This window comes from Centroberyx affinis, unplaced genomic scaffold (genome assembly GCF_046629955.1).
Source record: "Centroberyx affinis isolate AG114_WGS23_722 - 3 ecotype Tasmania unplaced genomic scaffold, CSIRO-AGI_Caff_v1 ptg004766l_1, whole genome shotgun sequence".
NCBI classification, from domain to species: Eukaryota; Metazoa; Chordata; class Actinopteri; order Beryciformes; family Berycidae; genus Centroberyx; species Centroberyx affinis.
In genome coordinates, this window is record NW_027282311.1 from 27,046 (window position 1) to 50,485 (window position 23,440).

A 23,440-nucleotide genomic window follows, 5' to 3' on the forward strand; every position below is an offset into this window, starting at 1 on the left:
ATTAGAAACAAGAAAATAAAGTGCAGAAACAAAGTAAAGTCAGATTCCTCTTCTCACTGTGAATGGATCCACAGTTTGTCAGTTTACGTTGATCCAGTTTCTGTTGCTGATGGAGAGACACAATCTGTTCTGTGATGGATGGATTTAAAATGGACTGAAGGACAAAACTGCAGGAGAGATGGACTTAGGTAAAAGTAAAATTAGTGACTTTAAAAAATACTCAAAAAAGTACAAATACATGATAAAGCTACTCAATTACAGTAACTGGAGTAAATGTAATTAGTTACTTCCACCCTTAGAGGATATTATAATGAACTGGACTAATAAAGTTTAAGTTTTAATCTATGGACGTTAGGCAACAGCCACACACACACACACACACACACACACACACACACACACATGCTTAATATGGCCTCATTGTATTGTGAACAGTATGGAGAAACAGCTGCTTCTCGTGTAGTTTAGCTCTGCTGCAGTCTGTCGGGCTGCTGTTAAGTTTATATGAATTAAACATGAAAAAATTGATTATGAGAGTGTGCAGAATAACAGAGCATACACAAAAGGAATGAAAAATTGACCTCTGTCTCCATGATGGAGGAACACTGTAGAACTGTGTGTTAGTGAATAAAGTGTAAATGTGTATGAAGCAGCTGTCAGCAGAGAGCAGCTGAGTCAGCTTGTTGTGGTGTGGCTGTAGATCCATTCAGTAACGTTCTCAGTTAAAGTGAATAGTGTGATAAGGTGGATTTGTTTCCAAATGTAGGTTACTGTGACACAGTAAACTGTCTTGTCTTTAGCCCTAGTCTCTACTCCAAAACATGAAGAGTTGGAGCTTGAGAAGAGTCAGCTCAGTTCACCTGAACAAACTAGCCAGCAAACACACTGTAGTGGTTTAGTATTTAGGTCAACATGCTAACGCTAGCTGCTACTAGCTACGTTAGCTAGTGTGCTAACCAGATGTGTTAACAACAAGACAGTGATGGTTAGCTGACCAGATGCTATGGTTAGCTAGCTAACAAGCTGACATTATCTAAACACTAAATCAATCAGATGGATCAGTGATGAAATGATCAGTTCAGTCAGAAACAGACAGAATTCTGTTGAGACGACAGAAACACAGTCAGCTGTTCAGACCTGAGGACCTCCAAGATGGCCGCCAGAGGGGGGATTACATCACCTGAAAACTGTCTACTGATGATTTCACTGTCTGCCGGCCTGATCTGCATCAGAATACTGACTCTTTTTGCCTAATACACACACACACTTATCTATTGCTCACACACACAGGATTCATGGGATCAGAGAAAAACGTCTTGACTGACTTTCCCCCATGTTGAACAGGACCAGAGCCCTTTGTCCAGAGCACATGGAGTTTGAGCGGTTTGGGACAGAGGAGGAGGACGAGGAGGAAGATGCAGCTACTCAGTACATGATAGAACAGAGTCTGCTGGAGAGCAACAAACAGAGGAAAACCGAACGAGACGCCAGAACAGGAGACAGCAGGTCGGTCCAGCAGGTTGAAAACATATTTTTCCTCATGTGCTTGGTCTGTTTTGGTTTAATATCTCTTGTTTTCCCCTGTATTTGTCTCCTGTAAAGCACTTTGTGATGAACATGTCACTGTTAAAAGTGCTTCATCATTAAATTGACTTGATGAAAAATACAGTTTTGTCTTCACCATTTTCTGCCCCTACTGGAGTTCACCAAGAGGAAGGCAAAATAATAAAAATAACTAGAAGATACTGGGTAGAGGGTTGCTCAGCTTTGTTTGCGCTCTACAGAGTGCCTTCTAGTTACTACTATTCTTCTTCTTATAGTAACTTTATAGGCCTATCACAAAGAGAAAAATATATAGAAAAATATGTAGAAAATAGAAAGTCACAGTTCTTGTTGTCCCCCACGATGAAATCAGAGGAGGGAGTGTGGATCGGCCCAGTCTGTCTGTCCGTCACACGCAATATCTCAGACGCCACTGGTAATAATGCATCTCAATGCTCATGGCATTTTAAAAACTGCACTGATTGGCCTAATGGGGGCTCTACAATGTTTGTTTACTTGTTGGATTTTGCCGAAACTTGGGGGAATGACGCATCTCACCGCTACTTTCTCACATTTTCAAAGTGACACTGATCAGGCTACAGAAGGCACTACTGATCTGATTTGGACTACAGTTACAGCTCAAACCAAGGTGACATGTTTGATACTGATTGGCCCAGACGGGGATCATCATTTGTAGGTTTCTTCTTGTCTTGCAAACATTTGTAATATTACATACAGATATTCATCAGCCAAGATTTCAAAACCACAAATTATTCTATCCTCAAAAACAGTAGTATTTTGTAAGCAAAGGGTCTTCAGAAAATTCACAACCATAATAGCAACGAATAATGTGCTTTACTCTCATGCAAAGAGTAGGATTCAAACGGTGGATATCTCATCTTGGAGTGAAATGTTTCCTATCGTCCTGCCATTATGTGATAGCTTCAGTGAGCGTTCAGCATCTGTTCTGAAGAGAAAATGTATTATTATTATTAATAATTTATATAGATATTATTATAGATATTAATTATGTGTTATTATTATTATTATTGTTACTATTATTATACATGTATTACATTACACTATGCTTATGTTTTGTATTTTGGAAAAAAACACTTCTTCTGTGCCTCACGCTCTCTTGTATTCCTTTTCTACTCCCTACATCCTCATCTTGCTGCTGTAATTTGGCGTGTATCTGGTTGAAACAGGATGTTGGGGCGGGACATAACGAGGGGCGGAGTCATTCAAAACTGGCCGATGATGTAAACCAATGGGATATCAGTATCTGTTAGGGTTTCCTTTATTTGATGGGAGGGGTGAAGGGGTAGGATTGTTAAAAAATCTGTGACCAGTTGTATTTAAGTTAAGTTTTACCTACTGGTACACTGTGAAGTAATTACTAAAAATACACAGCTTTCGAGGATGTAAAGAAATGCAGTTTTGATATAAAAATACAAGAAAATGAAAATTTTGTACATTTTTGGGGATTTATTGTTAAATAGGTGTCTTTTACAATATGGAAAATTAGCTATAACAAAGTAAAAAAAAATTGTCATTGTGACTTTAACATGCTTTCTTCTAAAACTCTATCACTATTCCTACCTCCTTCCCTTTGTTTTCTTTCTTTCTTTCTCCTCCTCCCACCATCCTTCTCCCTCTGTATTTAAACACAGGTCTGTCATCCTGACGGTGGACAAATAATCAGTGAGGGTTTAGTTTAAAAGGAGGGTTTAAAATGGTGAGAGTTTAGTTTGGTATGTTTAACCATGTCAGTGTCTCTCTTTCCTTACAGCCTTGGCCATAACACTGCAGACAGCAGCAAGATCGTCACTGCTATAAGACAAGGTGAGGTGGGAGAACAGTGGGCTTCTGTCAAGGTGAATGTTACTGTAGTGGTTTAGTATTTAGATCAAGTTTTAGTTCATTTTCTCTGAATATGTGCTTTTATTTTACAAAATACAAAATAACAGTATTCCTGGTGTGGGGCTAATAACACCGGTGTGGACTCCAAGACCGTATGCCACCGGTAACTCCGCCCACGGTGGCAACCCTACCTTGAATACTGTGCTTGGCAACTTCAGGCTCCTCTGCTCTGCTCAAACCTTTCCAATGCCAGACCAACTGTGACTGTCGCCATACCTCCAGCATCCCATCCACATCATTGTTTGACTTGTGCCACGATGATGTCATGCTGGCCGCTGGCCACTTGATCCACCTGCTGCTGCTTCCTCTCATTTTCAGTGGTGGATCTCCAGACTGCTCTCATTCTTACAGACATTGCCTCATATGGATTCCTTTGCTGTGGTCGTTTGTCCATTGCCTTGAGCTGCTGACCTTATGACCATCCTGCTGGGGTCTTCATTCTACCTCTCTAAATTAGTACTTTCCTCTAAATCCACAACCAGCTTATCTGACCCTCTTCCCGCTAAATTGGTTAAGGAACTTCTTCCAATATTAGGCCCTTCCCTACTCAACATCATTAACACCTCTCTCTCCTCTGGCGTTGTGCCCTCGTCCTTCAAATCAGCCGTAATTAAACCTCTGCTGAAAAAACCTAACCTTGATCCTGATGTTCTTAATAACTTTAGACCGATCTCCAATCTCCCCTTCCTCTCGAAAGTCTTGGAAAGAATCGTTTCTACCCAACTAACCGACTACCTCTCGTGTAATAGTCTTTTCGAACCCTTTCAATCTAGCTTTAGGCCTCTCCATAGCACTGCGACTGCTTTCGCAAAAGTGGTAAATGACCTACTCCTCGCCTCAGATTCCGACTCTTCTTCTGTTCTTATCTTACTTGATTTAAGTGCGCCATTCGATACAGGCGATCATAATATCCTCTTTAACCGCCTAGCGAGCTACGTTGGCATCCGCAACTCTGTGCTTTCCTGGCTAAATTCATACCTATCTGATAGAATGCATTGTGTCTCACATAAAAATACTATATCTGAATACTCTAAAGTTAACTTCGGCGTACCGCAGGGCTCTGTGCTGGGGCCTCTGCTTTTCTCCATTTACATGCTACCTCTTGGTGACATTTTCCGCAGCTACGGTTTTAAATTTCATTGTTACGCGGACGATACTCAAATTTACATACCAATCAGACCTGACGACCGTTCACAACTTACAAATCTAGAACTATGCCTAATCACTGTAACAAATTGGATGTCAGAAAACTTCTTGCGACTAAACGCCAACAAAACTGAGATGCTAGTTGTTGGACCAAAAACCTCAACTGCCTCTTGTTGCAGACCTTACTCTTAACTTTGGGGACTGCTTAATTACCCACAGTTAAAAACCTTGGTGTTACTTTCGACTCAGCTTTCTCATTTGATGCTCACATTAAGGAAATCACTAAGATAGCATTTTTCCACCTTCGCAATATCTCGAAAATTCTCTCCCTGTTAAATACGACGGATGCTGAAACTTTAATACACGCTTTTGTTTCATCAAGACTCGATTATTGTAATGTCTTACTCTCTGGCCTACCAAACTGCAGTATTAAAAAACTACAACTAGTGCAAAATGCTGCCGCCAGAATACTAACCAGAACTAGAAAATTTGACCACATTACTCCAATCCTAACCTCATTGGCTCCCAATTCAAGCCAGATCTGACTTTAGGTGCTTCTGTTAGCTTATAAATCGTTACATGGGCTTGCACCATCATATCTATCCGACCTCATCATCCCTTATATTCCCCCTTGTGCCCTCTGATCGCAGGATGCTGGCTACCTTATTGTCCCTAGAAAAAAATCAAGAAAAAATCAGCAGGCAGTAGAGCGTTCTCCTACCGAGCTCCCTATCTCTGGAACCAGCTACCCCTTACGGTCAGGGAAGCTAATTCTGTAGAAATCTTCAAATCTAGACTCAAAACCTATTTATTCTCGCAATCATACGACCTACCTTAGAACCGTTGGCTTGGGCTCGACACAGTCTGTTCTCTTACCCTCGCCTAGACAGTATTTATATAGAAATTTGCCGTTGGGAACATAGTATAGGACTGCCTCCTGGTTACACTGTGTCTAATGACTTTCTATCTGTTGTCTGTATGAGCGTGTCTGTGCCCAAATATGTCTGGGTTTTGTGCTGCTTCTTCACAGCTCTGTGTGTGTGTGTGTGTATGGCTGGTTTTCTCCACCCTTTCTCAGATTCCTGTGCAGTGTTCTAGCTGTCAGCAAACGGGTACTGCCCCGGCTCTGATGTCCTCGGTGCTGGCCTTAGTCCCATCCCTGATGCTGCTCCCACCTGGATGTCTCTCTCTCTGTGTGTTTGTTGTCTTTGTGTGCACCTGTCTCTCTCCCCCCCCCTTTCTCAGACTCCGGTGCAGTTCGGTGGTCGTCGCCGCTGCCTCGGTGCCATCCCTGATGCTGCTCCCACCTATCGTGTCTCTGACCCTGTGTGTTCTGTGTGCAGCTGTTTTCTCCCCTTCCTCTGTATGTGTGTGTGTGTGTCTGGGTGTGTTGTGTGTGTGTGTACGCGGCCTCGTGTCCTCTCTCTCTCTCTCTCTCTCTCTCCTCTCTCTGACTCCAGTGCAGTGTTCTACCTGGCAGTGACGGGTGCTGCCCTGGTTCTTCGTTGTCACCTGGACGCTGAATTACGACTGCTGCCCTTGTTTCACTGAATTTTCTAGCGCTGGCCTCCACCCCCCCCCCCCTTTCACTTCTCCGTCTTTTGGTTTCTCTCTGTTTTGCTTCTGTCATTATTGTTGCCCATGACTCTGTCAATGTTTTGCCCGGCACCTATTGCACGATAAGCCGTCCCGGGGGGGGGGTTCCCTATTTGCCTCAGCCCGCCCAAGGTTTCTTCCAAGTTTTGGAAGAGTTTTGGGAGTTTTTCCTTGTGTGCATTTAGGGTCTAAGGCTGGGGTGCCGGGTAGGTTAGGCTATGTAGAATAGGTAGTTTGTTTTGTCTTGCTAAATCTGCTCTTGCCTACCTGTGTTTTTTCTTTGTTTTTTTTGCTATGTTTGTCTTACATAACTTTGTTCACCATTGATTGTGTTTAGTTAGACCTAGCTAGACACACTCTCTGTAAAGTCCTCTGAGACATGCTTGTGACAAAGGGCTATATAAATAAACTTGACTTGACTTGACTTGACTACCTGCTCTCAGGCAGGTTTGTCTCCGAGAGTTTGTAGCTTGCTTTGGGTCTGCACAGAGGATACAGATTGGGTTGCCAATCCTTTCCGTCCCAGTGGCCCTTTTTTCGAGCTGTCTTCTGTCTCAAGCTGTTACCACGCTGTCTGTCTGTCTGTCTGTTTGTGTGTCCAGGTAATGAGAAGGTCCTGAGGGAGCTGTGTGAAAAACAACAGAAAGACATGTTTTTAGAGACAGATAGCAGAGGTTGGATTCCTCTCCACGAAGCTGCAGTTCAGAGCAACCAAACCATCCTGGAGCTCACATACAAAGGTTTGTACCAGCTTCAAAATGAGGTAAACCACATTAAACAGGTCTTTACCACCTTTACAATGAGGTAAACCACATTAAACAGGTCTGTACCACCTTTACAATGAGGTAAACCACATTAAACAGGTCTGTACCACCTTTACACTGATGTAAACCACATTAACTAAGTCTGGACCAGTTTAACAATGAGGTAAACCTCATTAAACAAGTCTGTACCAGCTTTACAACAAGGCAACAGTAAACGTCTTGTCCCCCACAAATGATGAAGTCCGTCTGGGCCAATCCTTAACATCCGTAACATTATATATTTTGTACTTGTCCCACTACACCTCTGCATCATTTGTGGGGGATGACACATTTACTGTTTACATGTTTTGTTATGTTGGGTTGTGATTGGCTCCACACAATTCATATTATTTAGCTGGACCTGCCTTTACCTTGCCTATATAAGCCAACCTTGCACTTATGTTTTTAATGCTCTGATGAAGGCATTTCTTGTTGGTGGCGTTTCATATGTGTGCCCCAATAAATGAGTGAAATGTGAGTATTGTATCTTGTCATTTTATCCTCAATTTTCCATTGCTGAGCACACTGCTCTGCCTTAACAAACATGACTTGAAAATTACACCAAATCAGAGCAAACTAAACTCAACTAAACTAAACTAAACTAAACTAAACTAAACTAAACTAAACTAGAGGGAACTTGGAGAGTGCAAACCTCCGCCAACACTGAACAACTGGCTGTTAAACCTAAACACATAATTTTATTTCCTATGACTTCGATTTTAAGTTAAATTGATTTCTTGACCCTGCAAACCCCCTCATTGGATTTGGAATAAAGTCTCAATCTTTATTAGTTTCACAGTTTCATATTTTTCATAATGGTCTAATGGCGGAAATCCCAGATCCGGATCACCACCAAAATCCAATCAATTGTTCCTTGGTTCAAGGCTTAGTGAAACCAAACCTCCTTAGGTGAAGTAGCTAAACTAAAACTAACCTAATCTAAACTAAACTAAACTAAACTAAACTACCGTATTTCCTCTAATAGTGGCCGGTAGTGAATTAAAAGCTGGGTCTCCGATAATGTCCGGGGCCGTGGTCGACACGAACAAATAAAGGCCGGCCCCAAATACAGGCCGGGGAAAAAAACAAAGGAAAAAACAACGGTGGATAGCGGTAAACTCCTGGTGCCTGTCCTATAATGTAACTGTAGTTTGTAGTAACATACAAGTGCCACCAGATGGCAGTATGCCACGGAAGTCTCTGGAGCGTGCCGTCGTCGATTACCGTAATTAACGGTAATGCGTCGCAGTAACAAAAAAACGGATACCTAACGAACCCCAACAGAAGCAGATCAGAAAACAAGGAGGCTTCGTACTAAAATATGAGCAAATATACTTATCACACAGAGGGAATTAGAAATAAAGGCCTGCTAATATAAGCCTGCTTCCAATAAAGGCCTGGTACCCTCTGCAGCTGAGGGAAATAAAGGCCCGGGCCAATATTAGAGGAAATACGGTAAACTAAACTAAACCTAACCTAAACTAAACTAAACTAAACTAAACTAAACTAAACTAAACTAAACTAAACCAAACTTAACTAAACCAGACCTAACTAAACTAAACTAAACTAACCTAAACCAGACCTAACTAAACTAAACTAAACCAAACTAAACTAAACTAAACTAAACTAAACTAAACTAAACCAAACCAGACCTAACTAAACTAAACTAAACTAAACTAAACCAGACCTAACTAAACTAAACTAAACCAAACTAAACTAAACCAGACCTAACTAAACTAAACTAAACTAAACTAACCTAAACCAGACCTAACTAAACTAAACTAAACCAGACCTAACTAAACTAAACTAAACCAAACTAAACTAAACTAAACTAAACTAAACTAAACTAAACTAAACTAAACTAAACTAAACCAAACCAGACCTAACTAAACTAAACTAAACTAAACTAAATTAAACCAGACCTAACTAAACTAAACTAAACTAAACTAAACTAAACTAAACTAAACTCCTCCAGCCTCAGGTAAAGGCTCTGTTGAGTGTCGTACTCTTGGCGGCAGGACTCCTCTGTTCCTGGCGGTGGAACAGGGTCTGATAGAAAACGCTTCCTTCCTCCTGCAACATGGAGCCCAGCCTGACAGCCAGGACCAAGACCAGGACTCACCGCTGGTTGTAGGTAGGCTGACCAACCTTCTCCTCCAAGCTTAAGTTTGACAGAAAATATGTTGAAGATATGAGAGGTTTTCCCGTTGTTTGCCTATTTTCTATTATATGTTATTGTTATTTTTATTCTTACATAACACAGGGGGAGGGGTTATTCAACTGTTGGGGAGAGAAAGGGAGGGGCGGAGGGGCGGGACTGTTCAAAAAAATCTGCTTTGTTTTATTGGTTGTAGTTTTTATTTACACCTATTGGTTCAGCATGAGGTCACCATTAAAAATACACTGCTTTCCAGGAAGTAAAGATAATGTGATTTTGATATGAAAATAGAAGAAAATAAAAGTCGTTTTCATTTCATTGTGACTTTAACTGAGGATTTTGGAAGTGATTTAGAAGACCCCACTCAACCTATACTTCTGGTAATGATGGCATGAAGACATTCATTTTGGTTGGTGCTTTTAGTTGAGATGTCACTTTGGATGATGCTTTTATTTCATTTCATTACATTTTGGTTGAGGCTTTTGTTATAGTTGTTTTGGTTGGTGTTTTTTTAAAGTTTTTTTTAGTATATGTTATTTTGGTTGGGGCTTTTATTTTGAAGATTATTAGGTACTGTAGGACAGTGATTCTCAACCTTTTTCATATCAAGGACCCCTAATTTAGTCCACATTAGGGCCACGGACCCCCATGTGATGAGATTTTGTTTCTCGGACCCAAATCTGACAGTATTTTTATTGTTCGATATGATTTTGTCCAGAATTCCATGACTATCTGTATTGTAGGTAGAGAGATAACAGAGAAACTATGATCAAAATAGTCATTCTTCTACATTCTCTAATTCTTGTAAATTAAGTAATGGTGAAGTTTATCAATTTGCTGGGGACCCCCTGGAACCCCCTCAAGGACCCCTGGTGGTCTCCGGACCCCATGTTGAGAGCCACTGCTGTAGGATGACCAACTGTCTGTCTGCCTGTCTCTCTGTCTGTCTGCCTGTCTCTCTGTCTGTCTGCCTGTCTGTCTGTCTGTCTGTCTGTCTGTCTGTCTGTCTGTCTGTCTGTCTGACTGTCTGACTGTCTGTCTGTCTGTCTGCCTGTCTGTCTGTCTGCCTGTCTGTCTGTCTGTCTCTCTGCCTGCCTGTCTGTCTGCCTGTCTGTCTGTCTGCCTCCTCCCCTCTGCAGCCATCCGCTCAGACCGCAGTGACCTGGTGAAGCTGCTGCTGTCTCGGGGCTCCAGGGTGAACCAGGAGGGTCTGAACGGGCGGCGGCCCCTCCACGAGGCCTCGCGGCTGGGCAGGACGCCGCTGGCCGCCCTGCTGCTGGAGGCCGGAGCCGCGCCCGACCCCCGCAGCCACTACGGCCTCACGCCGCTGGCACTGGCCGCACAGGGAGGACACCTGCAGGTGGTGGAGACGTTGCTGAGGAGACGTGAGAGAGAGAGAGTTTTACAAAAACCAGCCATCAAATCCTTTAAAAAGAAAAAAAAACAGCCATCAAATCCATCAAAACGCCAGGAGATGAGCAAAGAGAAGAGTCTCGTTGCGGCCAAAGCAGCCACAGTATCGTTACGCACCGCTTTATATTATTAATAATAATAATAATAATAATGATAACCTTTATTTGTATAGCACCTTTCATACACAGCATGCAGCTCAAAGTGCTTTACATCAATAGAAGGCAGATAAAAGACAGATAAAAAGATAAAATTTATATAAAAGAACAAAAGAATCAAATCAAGTAAAATAGAAAGATATTTTTACCCCCTAAAGGAAACACAGAATCAAGCGGCTTTACTTCTTGGTATTGAGATAGCCTTACCTCTCCAAAGATAATCACAACTTAAAAGACCTTTTGTCGGCCTCACCGGACAAAAATATATATAGCGCTATAACATTTTAAGAGAGTGAACTCCCTCAATTCTTCCTTTCAAAAGGAAATCAATACATTGCATTAAAAGAATCAAATCAGGTAAAATAGAAAGATATTTTTACCCCCTAAAGGAAACACAGAATCAAGCCATAACAGCCTATTGATCGATCACACAGGAATAGATCTAATTTATGATACGATGTGGGATGGGAGTCATTCCTATGTTCCCAGGGTCCTATGTTCCCCAGTTCTAGGGTTTAGGGTTAGAGACCTTTAAAATCAAATAAAATGATAACCATTGGTTTTGTTGTGTTTATATAGCTGTTTTGAAGCCTAACTAGATAATATTTATGAAATATTTTAACTTGAAATAGGAGGGTTAATGTGTGTTTACAGAATATTGAACTGGGGAACATAGCACCTTGGGAACTTAGGACCTTGGGAACGTAGGACCCTGGGAACATAGGACATTGGGAACTTAGGACCTTGGGAACATAGGACCCCGGGAACATAGGACCCTGGGAACGTAGAATCCTGGGAACATAGGACCCTGGGAACGTCGGACCTTGGGAACGTAGGACCCTGGGAACATAGGACTAGAGCTGCAACGATTAATCGGTTAATCGATTAGTTGTCAACTATTAAATTAATCGCCAACTATTTTGATAATCGATTAATCGGTTTGAGTAATTCTTTAAGAAAAATAAGTCAAAATTATCTGATTCCAGCTTCTTAAATGTGAATATTTTCTGGTTTCTTTCCTCCTCTATGACAGTAAACTGAATATCTTTGGGTTGTGGACAAAACAAGACATTTGAGGACGTCATCTTGGGCTTTGGGAAACACTGATCCACATTTTTCACCATTTTCTGACATTTTATAGAGCAAACAACTAATCGATTAATCGAGAAAATAATCGACAGATTAATCGACAATGAAAATAATCGTTAGTTGCAGCCCTACATAGGACCTTGTGAACTTAGGACCCTGGGAACATAGGACCTTGTGAACTTAAAAGAAGTGCAGCAGTGCATAAGTGCGAAGCAAAGTGTAAAAAAATAAATAAATAAATAATTTTTTATGGCTGTATCAGGAACGTCGTAGCTAGTTAAAGGCTAAAGGGAAGAGATACGTTTTTAGCTTTCTTTTAAAAATACTTCCCTGATATCTATAGGCTATAGCATGGTATAGGGTGTTGTTAGCATGTTGTTAGCATCTTGTGTGCTTTACGGAGTTATAACGTGTTGTCAGTGTGTTGTTAGAATGTGGCGTGTGTGCTGTAGCGTGTTGTTAGCGTGTTGCCGTGTGCTCTGCAGGCGTGGACGTCCGGTCCCAGGCGCAGGACGAGGCGTCCATCTTGTACGAGGCGTGTTCGTCCGGAGATCCGGCCGTGATCGAGCTGCTGCTGCAACACGGAGCCGACGCCAACGCCGCCAAACACACGGGACACCTGCCGATCCACCGCGCCGCGCACCACGGACACCCGCAGTACACACACACACACACACACACACACACACACACACACACATTTTAACAATTTATTTATGTCCACATAGAAGAAAACGTACAAGGACACAAATATTGAAGGTGCAGTAAAGTACATTCAGAAAATCACGGCCCAGTGGCATCACAGATCTTCACAATAAAAAACATAATACTCAGTTCTCATGGTATCAGTAGCAGTGTCTCCACCATATCTGGCGGCTGCCAATAATAGCAGAGACAGCTCAGTACTCTGCAAGCCGTTTAGCCTTTCTGGGCATCCCAAGTTGTTGAAGCCCTCTTACAACCGACCTGTGAGTGTGTCCTAGGCTGCTAAATATGAAAACAAGTAGTCTGCACCTATAACCTAGCTCTAAGATGGTGTTTAGGAGTGGTTGGTATTTAATGACCTTGGTCATAAAGGCTTCCTCTAGGCTGGAGTCAAAGGTGCAGGCTGCCTCTAAAACAAACACTTCTTTGGACTTTTCATTAACCACTACAACATCTGGTGTATTGGCAGACAGATGTGAAAAAGAGCCTGGGTTACTGTTACAGAGATGAAACATGGAGGGTTTGACACAGGAATGCTTGTACATTCTCACTGAGGGTGAAAAATGGTTTGATAAGTCCTTCGCTATACGCTGTGTGTGTGTGTGTGTGTGTGTGTGTGTGTGTGTGGGTATGACTTAAGTCACTTTCAGGGACACACGCCAGACTTAGGACCAGTTGATTGGGGACGGCTTGTGCAGTTGGGGACAAAAGCCGTGTCCCCAACTGGTAAAAAGCAGATTTTTGGGTCAGTGGTTATGGTTAGGGTTAGGGTTAGGGTAAGTCTCCAGGAAATGAATGTAAGTCTATGTAAATACCCCAAAAGTGACATAAGTAAGACTGTGTGTGTGTGTGTGTGTGTGTGTGTGTGTGTGTGTGTGTGTGTTTCTCATCAGGAATGAGTTACATTAATGAGTAAGATTTACAATTAGAGTTCAGGTTAGGCATTCAGTAGTTGATGTTAAGATCAGGGCAATACAGAGATTGGGATTACATACAGTATAAAGTGATGGAATATGTGTGTGTGTGTGTGTGTGTGTGTGTGTGTGTGTCCTTCAGGGCTCTGGAGCTGCTGATTCCAGTAACATCTCTGGAGGCGGTGGACGACAGTGGGATGAGTCCTCTACACTCTGCTGCTGCAGGAGGACACACACACTGCATACAGGTCTGTGTGTGTGTGTGTGTGTGTGTGTGTGTGTGTGTGTGTGTGTGTGTAAATGTTAAACACTGTTAGACCCCTTTTTTCCAGTTATCTTTAATGGTTTGATCGATATGTTTTCCCAGTGAGCATCCTCCGTACAGAACAGATTCCTCATTCCTTCTTTCAACAGCGTTATCCCCTTCTAGAGCTGCAACTAACGATTATTTTCATTGTCGATTAATCTGTCGATTATTTTCTCGATTAATCGATCAGTTGTTTGGTCTATAAAATGTCAGAAAATGGTAAAAAATGTGGATCAGTGTTTCCCAAAGCCCAAGATGACGTCCTCAAATGTCTTGTTTTGTCCACAACCCAAAGATATTCAGTTTACTGTCATAGAGGAGGAAAGAAACCAGGAAATATTCACATTTAAGAAGCTGGAATCAGAGAATTTTGACTTATTTTTCTTTAAAAAATTACTCAAACCGATTAATCGATTATCAAAATAGTTGGCGATTAATTTAATAGTTGACAACTAATCGATGAACTTACTTTAGGTTAGCTAGCTAACACCAATTAGACCGTTGCATGGCAACCAGACTGATGTAATGCTGCTTGTGTGCTTTGAACTCTTGCTCTCTCCGTTACATCCTGATCTCATTACATTCTGTGAAATAAGTTTTAAAATGCAAATACGTGCCTCGTGCGCAAAAAGTTAGAGAAATACTTGTTCCCAGCATGCAATGGTTATGTGAAGGAGGCGTGACTGTAAACAGGAAGTAGTCTGACGTTGACCCGGCTCAGGGTGGACGACGACCCGAGTCCGATCCCCAGCTTCTGCGAAACAGATTTCCACTGAGTCTAAGTTTTCAGTTTTAGCTGAAGTTTTTCTTATTTAACCGACCAAAGCCTTTCAAACCTTAACCGAGACGTTTTAGCTGCCTAAATTTAACCGTTCGCCGACCTTTAGCTGAAAACGTCCAAGTCCTGTTTGTGTCACAGAATCCAGTTCACGGTGGAGGAATGTCATTTTCACATCATTTGCGTCCACAGCACAATCTGCATGTCAGACTTGGTGCTCTGTTACCAGCTGAGCTCAGTGTTTAAGCAGGAGGACACACTGGGTCCGCCATTTTGAAGGTCGTCCCAAAAGCTCTTATTTCTGCTCTGAGGAGCGAGGAGGGAGGAGGGAGAGAGGGAGGAGGGAGGAGCGAGGAGGGAGGAGGGAGAGAGGGAGGAGGGAGAGAGCGAGGAGGGAGGAGCGAGGAGTGAGGAGGGAGAGAGGGAGGAGGGAGAGAGGGAGAGAGCGAGGAGGGAGGAGCGAGGAGTGAGGAGGGAGGAGGGAGAGAGGGAGGAGGGAGGAGGGAGAGAGCGAGGAGGGAGGAGTGAGGAGGGAGAGAGGGAGGAGGGAGGAGGGAGAGAGGGAGAGAGGGAGGAGGGAGGAGCGAGGAGGGAGGAGGGAGAGAGGGAGGAGGGAGGAGCGAGGAGTGAGGAGGGAGGAGGGAGAGAGGGAGGAGGGAGAGAGCGAGGAGGGAGGAGCGAGGAGGGAGGAGGGAGAGAGGGAGGAGGGAGGAGCGAGGAGGGAGGAGGGAGAGAGCGAGGAGGGAGGAGCGAGGAGTGAGGAGGGAGGAGGGAGAGAGGGAGGAGGGAGGAGGGAGAGAGCGAGGAGTGAGGAGGGAGGAGGGAGAGAGGGAGGAGGGAGGAGCGAGGAGGGAGGAGGGAGAGAGCGAGGAGGGAGGAGCGAGGAGTGAGGAGGGAGGAGGGAGAGAGGGAGGAGGGAGGAGGGAGAGAGCGAGGAGGGAGGAGCGAGGAGTGAGGAGGGAGGAGGGAGAGAGGGAGGAGGGAGGAGGGAGAGAGCGAGGAGGGAGGAGCGAGGAGTGAGGAGGGAGGAGGGAGAGAGGGAGGAGGGAGGAGGGAGAGAGCGAGGAGGGAGGAGGGAGAGAGGGAGGAGGGAGGAGGGAGGAGGGAGAGAGGGAGGAGGGAGGAGCGAGGAGGGAGAGAGCGAGGAGCGAGGAGTGAGGAGGGAGAGAGCGAGGAGCGAGGAGTGAGGAGGGAGAGAGGGAGGAGGGAGAGAGCGAGGAGGGAGGAGCGAGAGAGGGAGGAGGGAGGAGCGAGGAGTGAGGAGGGAGAGAGGGAGGAGGGAGGAGGGAGAGAGCGAGGAGGGAGGAGCGAGGAGGGAGGAGGGAGGAGGGAGAGAGGGAGGAGGGAGAGAGTGAGGAGGAAGGAGGGAGGAGCGAGGAGGGAGGAGGGAGAGAGGGAGGAGGGAGGAGCGAGGAGTGAGGAGGGAGGAGGGAGAGAGCGAGGAGGGAGGAGCGAGGAGCGAGGAGGGAGGAGAGAGGAGGGAGAGAGGGAGGAGGGAGGAGGGATCTCTGAGGAGCTGAGCGAGGAGACACAGAGCAGCCTTCCCGGAAGACTTTCAGCTGAACTCCATGACGTCAGTTCTCCTCCTCTACATCTGGTGAATTTGAACGAGATGCAGAGAAACAGAACAAAGTGTAAATGTTATTTTATGCTTTTTGATATATAATGTTAATGAAAGAACATGGGAACCTAAATTATGTTTATTTCATCCACAACCCGTTTTGTCTGCAGAGACAGACGTCTCTTCACATGACGCTTCAGAGGAAAGAACGTCTCATTTCTCTAAAAACATATTTCCTTGTTTCCTCTCTCCTCGCATGGTTTCCTTGTTTCCTCTCTCCTCGCATGGTTTCCTTGTTTCCTCTCTCCTCGCATGGTTTCCTTGTTTCCTCTCTCCTCGCACGGTTTCCTTGCGTCTCTCCATGCGTCCTCGGTGGGAGGGACTAAGACGCAAGGAAAAGACGCAAGTGAGGGAAACGTGGATGCAATTTAAGAGACTTGGGATGCACCCACTCTCACGGCCAACGCCCTTCTTCCCATCAGGCCTTGCTGGATGCGGGTTATGACCCCAACTACATGCTCCACCCCTGCGTTCGCCGTAGCTATGACGACGAGAGGAGGTCTGCGCTGTTCTTTGCCGTGTCCAATAACGACGTCCCATCAGTCAAACTGCTGCTGGAGGCCGGAGCCATGGCCAACCAAGACCCGATCAAATGTCTGCAGGTAGGTGTGTGTGTGTGTGTGTGTGTGTGTGTGTGTGTGTGTGTGTTGAATTTGAGACTGTTACCCTGATTGAAACCAGGTTCTGGGTGAAGGTTCCCAAAAGCAGTGATTCTTTTTTATATCGAGAACCCCTAATTTAGTCCACATTAGAACCACAGACCCACATTTGATGAGATTTTGTCTCTCGGACCCAAATCTGAGAATATTTTTATTGTTAGAGATGATTTTGTCCAGAATTCCATGACTATCTGTAGAGAGATAACAGAGAAACTATGATCAAAACAGTCATTCTTCTACATTCTCTAATGGTGTTAACTTCTTGTAAATGAAATAATGGTGAAGTTTAACAATTCATCAATTTGTTGGGGACCCCCTGGAACCCCTTCAAGGACCCCTGTTGGTCCCCGGACCCCACATTGAGAACCACTGCCCTAAAGGACAAGGGGAAGGGTGCACCCTCTCCTGGAAATGACACCCAGCCCTCCACCAGGTTTTCTCTGGTTAATAAGGTTTCTCTGGTTCCCAAGTTAATAAAAGAGGAATGTTGTTTCAATGCTAACAAAAAAATGAAATTCACTGAAGTAAAGCTGTGACAGTTTTTTTTGTTTCAGAAGGGGATCCGATGTCTTTTAACAGCCGTGACAATAGTGAAGAGGGTGAGGAAGGTTCAAACATCAGATCAGCACAACGTACAGCCAGCTAGCAGCAGGGAGACCCCTTGGCCCTCATTTATCAATCCAACGTAGAAACCAGCTCAGATCCGAGTGCAGAAATCATCTTACAGGGTTCACGTGTGATTCATGAAACGTTCGTATCTCTCCAATCCCAGCGTAAGAATGATCGGGCGTTGATAAATGTGGAGGCTGAAAACAATCCTCATTTAAATATCACGCCCCTAAATATTCTCGGTTCAGAGGCCACGCCCCCAGAGTTTACGACACGGAGAGGCGTAATACGTCCAAGAAGAGAAACTCCTCCGACCTCCAAATAGAAACTCTAACGTCTGAAGTCCAACTGAACCAGTTAGTTCTGTTTGGCCTGAAAAGTCATCAAAGGAAGTCGGAAAAATGCAGCATGGAAAGAAATCACTGCTGCGGTCAACAGAGATCAACAATCGAACTCCAGCTGAGGTTTGAATATTTAATTTTAATCCGTGATATGTATAGCCTAAATATATATAATAGTAGCCTAATAAAATAGCTTGCATCGCAATTCTTTACATTTAGGTGAAGAAAAAATGGTCAGACCTCAAACAAGTAGGCTATCTCAAAATGAAAGAGAAATGAATCTTACATCAGAAAACTGTTAACCCCGTTAATTGCAAACAATTTGAAAATACATATTTATGTTAGGGATAGGCTGTATGACACATAGTCGATGTAGGCCTTTACAAAATATAATATTTTGCCATAGGCTACATATTTTTAAGTGATGAATATGTGGCTGCATACGCTTAGATGCCAGTCAGAATACTATATGGTCTAATCCTAACAGTTCTCCGACTCAGCAGATTTACTCTGCTGCACCAAGTCCAGCTGAGTCCAGAACCTGCTACAGGAGTTGAGACTTGACGTGAGATTTGATCGTAGCTCCGCTCACGTCCAAACTGAGAAATGGCGAGCTTTGCGTGGAAATGACCGAACGACAGAAAAAAAGGGCCCTTGTTCCCATAAATGAGACATGGGAAGGCGTTACATTTAGCCAAACTGGACAGAGATGTTAAAAAAAAGAAAAATTAGATGATTTTGATGATGATGATGATGATGATGAGAGTACATATACTGACTCATGTGTCACACAGCTTCTCCACGAGGAGCTGAGGACAACAGGCTTGATGGAAACTTCTTTGAGCATCAGAAGACTTCAGGCCTCAGAGCAACTTTTCACTGAGAGACTGAGAGCTTCAGCTTCAGGAAGTCCAAGAAGGACCAAGTCCGTACGCCAGGACTCTTCATCGGTTATTTTCGACTCCCAGGACCGGAAACGGAATATTGGCCGCAGTTTAATGCGTAAACAGTCGTAGCTGAGGACATTTCTCACATTTTCAGAGATAAGAGTGCAACCTGAAGACACGGTCGATGGGATTTTATGTTATTTTGCAGTTTCCAAGAAGAAGAATAAAGTCTGATTACAAGCAGATAGCGCCAGCAAACAAGTAGTAGTAGTCAAGGCTGTTGGCGTCCTGTAGTGCATCACAGCTTCAGTTAGCTCTCGATAAATCATAGTAGATAAGGCTAGTTAAAGAAACCGTTTTCCATGATTCACGAGTGTGCCTGTCCTTTGCACGACTGAGGAACGTTGGGCTGCATCAATAAAATGACAGAAGAAGAAGTCCTGGGTATGGAGCTGCCCTGACAGTGGAGGTCTGCAGCCGGATCCCTTCGGGGGCAGCCAGTGGTCGTCTTTGTTGCGTTTCCTACTCTTTTTGTTTACTGGTACTACTGCCTTCTTCTGAATGACTGGGAGGAGTAAAGGAAACGAAAACAGTAATTTTTAAATTTAAACTGATATTGTAAATTGTATTGTGGCCGACCGACAAGCCGTGTTTGACACACCTCCGTCTTTTTTACCGTCAGGTCGGAGATATCGGAGCCTTCAGAAAGTTCCCACACTTCCTACTCATACTCGTAAACATTTTTTTTTTTCCGGAAGCTAGTAATTACAGTAACTCCCATATGATGTGAACGTGGCATAAGGCTTCCACCAGTTGTGGGCAGAATGCTCCTCTCCTTCCATTTCCAGTCTGCTGCTCTTTTCATGCCTGTCTGTCTGAAGCCACTTTAGCAAGCTAGCCACAGCCAGCTGGGTGTTAGCGTTAGCACATAGTTGTCCCCCACCAAAGGGGGGGACTATGGATCGGTCTCCGTTTGTTTGTTTGTTAGTCCAGCAAAGGATAAACGCCCTGTGTTATAAACAGTGACATGTAAGACTACTCTGCATATTTAGTTCACCCAAAAATGGGCCAGTAGTATTTGCACATCGTCACTTAAGTTCTGCTGCTTGACTTCAGTTAGTAAGGATCATTATGAAATGAACATTAGCCACAGAAGAGGTGCAGATTTTGCAATCAATACTGGCCCACAGACTATAGGGTGAGACAACTACATAATTATGCATTTTGAGTGAACTATTCCTTATTCCTTAGTCCATCCACACATGAAAATTGGACAACTATTCTCTCACCTTGCAAGTAGTCTATGGGCCAGTAGATTCTTTTGTGAACTGTCTCTTGGAACAGCTGATGTGCAGCAGATAGTGTGGGCCACCATTATAAAATTAACATTATTTGTCAAGGGGCAGTTTGCAAATGTTAATTTAGTTGACGAATAATTTTCGTCATAGTTTTCGTCAACATTTTTTCATTGATGAAAATGAGATAACTAAATAAAAAATAATTTATGATGACAAAAACTATGAATACAACGAATAAAAACGAGACGAAAATGTTAGGGAGAGACGAGTTGGGAAGAGATGCACACAGAAGTAGTCTGTTTGTGTGGTCTGTCTCTCTCCCTCTGTCTCTCTCCCTCTGTCTCTCTCCCTCTGTCTCTCTCTCTCTGTCTCTCTCCCTCTGTCTCTCTCTCTCTGTCTCCTCTGTCTCTCTCTGTCTCTCTCTCTCTGTCTCCTCTGTCTCTCTCTGTCTCTCTCTCTCTGTCTCCTCTGTCTCTCTCTGTCTCGCTTTCTGTCTCTGTCTCTCTCTCTCTGTCTCTCTCTCTCTGTCTCCTCTCTCTCTCCCTCTGTCTCTCTCTGTCTCGCTCTCTGTCTCTGTCTCTCTCTCTGTCTCTCTCTCTGTCTCTCTCCCTCTGTCTCTCTCTCTGTCTCTTGCGCTCTCCCTCTGTCTCTCTCTCTCTCTCTGTCTCTCTCTCTCTCTCTCCCTCTGTCTCTCTCTCTGTCTCTCGCTCGCTCTTTGCAGCACACTACTGAATGATGCGCGTCAGAGGGGATTTAGAAGTGGGTATACGCAATGCCGACTGAAAGATAAGTAGGTATACCTGTGTATACCTGCACTACACCACTGGGGACAACATGCTTACTGTTTGCTTGTTTAATTGTGGCAGCAGCAGCTCCAGTGACCTGGACGTCAGTTCTGCTGTCGTGGAAATCTGTCAAAAACACTGGACTCATACACAAAGTAAAGACACAAGCCACTTACTGATCTGAAGATTAATGAGATTATTACTGAGTCAATAATAAGGAGACATAAGATCACACCCAAAGCTTACATCAGTCTGTCTCAGCTAAAAAACAGAATACTTGATCTTATATATTTTTCTAAGAGACAAAGAAATGATCTGTGGTTGGTCAATGAATATTTTCTTAAATACTTTCAACCAATTGGCACAAAGCCATGAGAGAGGGCGTCCCCCTGATCACGCGTCTACCACATGTGTGTGTCATACATGCAGTCATGTTACAGGACAGAGCCTCAACATCTGGTTCCACTTAAATGTCTCTACTGGGATCCCTTTACTTCACAATATAGGTTAAAGGTAAATCAGAACATAATGAGTAAATGATAAAACTAGATATTTGACTTAGTTTACTTTGACACAGCAGGTTGACGTTCTGTGTTCTGGTCCCAACAGATCCAGTGAGCGTCTCTACAGCCAAAGTGTAGTTGGGCTTTAATGATCACATGCTGAGTTTATCATTAAAACTCACATAGAGGACATACATCTGTACCTTTCTTTCAGTTATTTGACGGTGGTTTGTCTGCTCACCTCTCACTTAAAGTCCCACTGAAACGGAAGTTAGAGCGTCTTCAGCTTCTGTCCTGTGACGTATTTCCCAGTGAAACAGAATATTTGAGCGGTGTACAGTTACAAGAGGGATTTAAATCAAATCCTTCGCATTTGATTGGACCGCTAAACAGTGGGCGGGGCTTAGAGTTTAACGCGATGCGGAGCTACAGAGAGAAACGGAGCTACAGAGGACTGTTGGCTCCACACACACCAGGCTGAAGAATGATTGATGGGTGGATGTCATGATATTATTGGTTGAAATTGGTCGGTTCATGCTTACGTAAGCACACGGCATATTTTGTTTTACAGGAAGAAAACATGATTGGATTTTGATATAAGAATACAAAGAAATTGATTTTTTGTATTTTTTTTTTTTTGCATATATTGTTAAATGGATGCACAATATGACCGGGGATGTGATCTAAAAGGGTTAAAAATGCATTTTTCATTTCATCTCGACTTTAAAGTGGATACAGACAACTTTTCAACTTTCCCCCCGTTGTCCCCCCCTAGTGTTTCCAAGTGGTATTGTGGTTTGAGCCGCTGTCACAAAGACAACCGAACCGCTTTCCGTTAGAATCTAGCTCCGTGCAACAGAACAAACCATCTGTCTGCTTATCAACTCCTTGATCATCACACAATACAGTAACTTTCACCACTGCTCATTTTAGAAAGCCAGCAGTAGCCAGCAGCCTGGCTACTGTCCAAAGCAAGAAACAACCGTAAGAATCCCAATTTGAACTAGAAACCCCGATCTCAGTGCTATGATAAAGCCAGAGTAAAACATCCGGTAGTATTAATAAGTAGGCAGGTTGTGTATTTTCCCCGGTAGCTACCGATAGCTACCGGGGAAAACCTATCCTATTCCTCTTTTGGTTGCGCAATGGATGACGCACTTCCTTTGTGCCGTAAACGGAGCCTTCATTCTCCCGGGAGATCGAACCCGGTGGCAGACAGAGCTGCATAGTGAAAGCGAGGCTTATAGGAACCAATCTAAACGCCGATGGTGTCATTATTCTATAGACATTACACTGTGCAATCAACATTTACTTCATAATGATAAGCAAACAAGTTGTCTACAGGGTCTTTAACGCATGTTCCTCCAACAATACAGTTCCTCCCCCAGGCATGATTTTGAAAGGGCATGGTCACACCCCCTTGGCCTAAGCCCCGCCCCAGATGAGTGTGATCGGTTTAAGAGATTCAAACAACCCAGAGCGTTGTTCTGCCAGACCTTTCTCCTGCTCTGGCACAGAGAAAAAGAGGAAAAAAGAGAAAGGTCTGGCCAAGTGAGAAACAGTGGAGAGAGAGAAGCTGTTGAGTCTCCTCCCCAGGCCAGGAAGCCCAGACTGTTGACCCTGTTGCTGATCTACTGACCCTGTCCTACCTGTAGGTGGCGCTGCGTTTCGGCAACTATGAGTTGATCAACCTGTTATTGAGGTTTGGAGCCAATGTCAACTACTACTCCAGAGTGAACACAACACACTTCCCCTCCGCCCTGCAGTACGCTCTCAAAGACGAGGTAAACTGTAACTTATTATTATTAGTAGTAGTAGTAGTAGTAGTATGTAGTAGAAGTAGTAGTAATAGTAGTAGTATACAGAGGGTTTGTTAACAAAGCACTCAAAATCATTTTTTTTTTTAGAAAAAAGTGACAGCAGCTCCAAGCTTTAACCAGCTAAAAAATATTTTACTTAAGTAAAAGTAGTAATACCACAGTGTAAAAATACTTTGTTACAAGTAAAGTTCCTGCATTCAAAATATTACTTAAGTCAAAGTACAAAAGTATTAGCATCAAAATATACTTAAAGTAGCAAAAGTAAAAGAAGTCATTATGCAGAATGGCCCATTTCAGAATCATATATATCATGTTATTGGACTATAATTATTGATGCATTAATGTGTTCATCACTTTAATGTTGCAGCTGGTAAAGGTGGAGCTAATT

General features: G+C 43.6%; 1 protein-coding gene across 1 annotated transcript; it reads left to right on the top strand.

The window, feature by feature from the left end:
* Positions 1 to 1,369: 1,369 nt before the first annotated feature.
* Positions 1,370 to 23,016, top strand: LOC139666014 (ankyrin repeat and SOCS box protein 14-like; the record flags this gene model as incomplete). Its single annotated transcript, XM_071545082.1, has 9 exons — positions 1,370 to 1,506; positions 3,335 to 3,387; positions 6,810 to 6,947; positions 8,986 to 9,144; positions 10,308 to 10,553; positions 12,311 to 12,482; positions 13,587 to 13,692; positions 16,573 to 16,752; positions 22,888 to 23,016. Coding segments are annotated over exons 1-9 (1,320 nt in total), but the record flags the coding sequence as incomplete, so codon positions are not given.
* Positions 23,017 to 23,440: the final 424 nt, after the last annotated feature.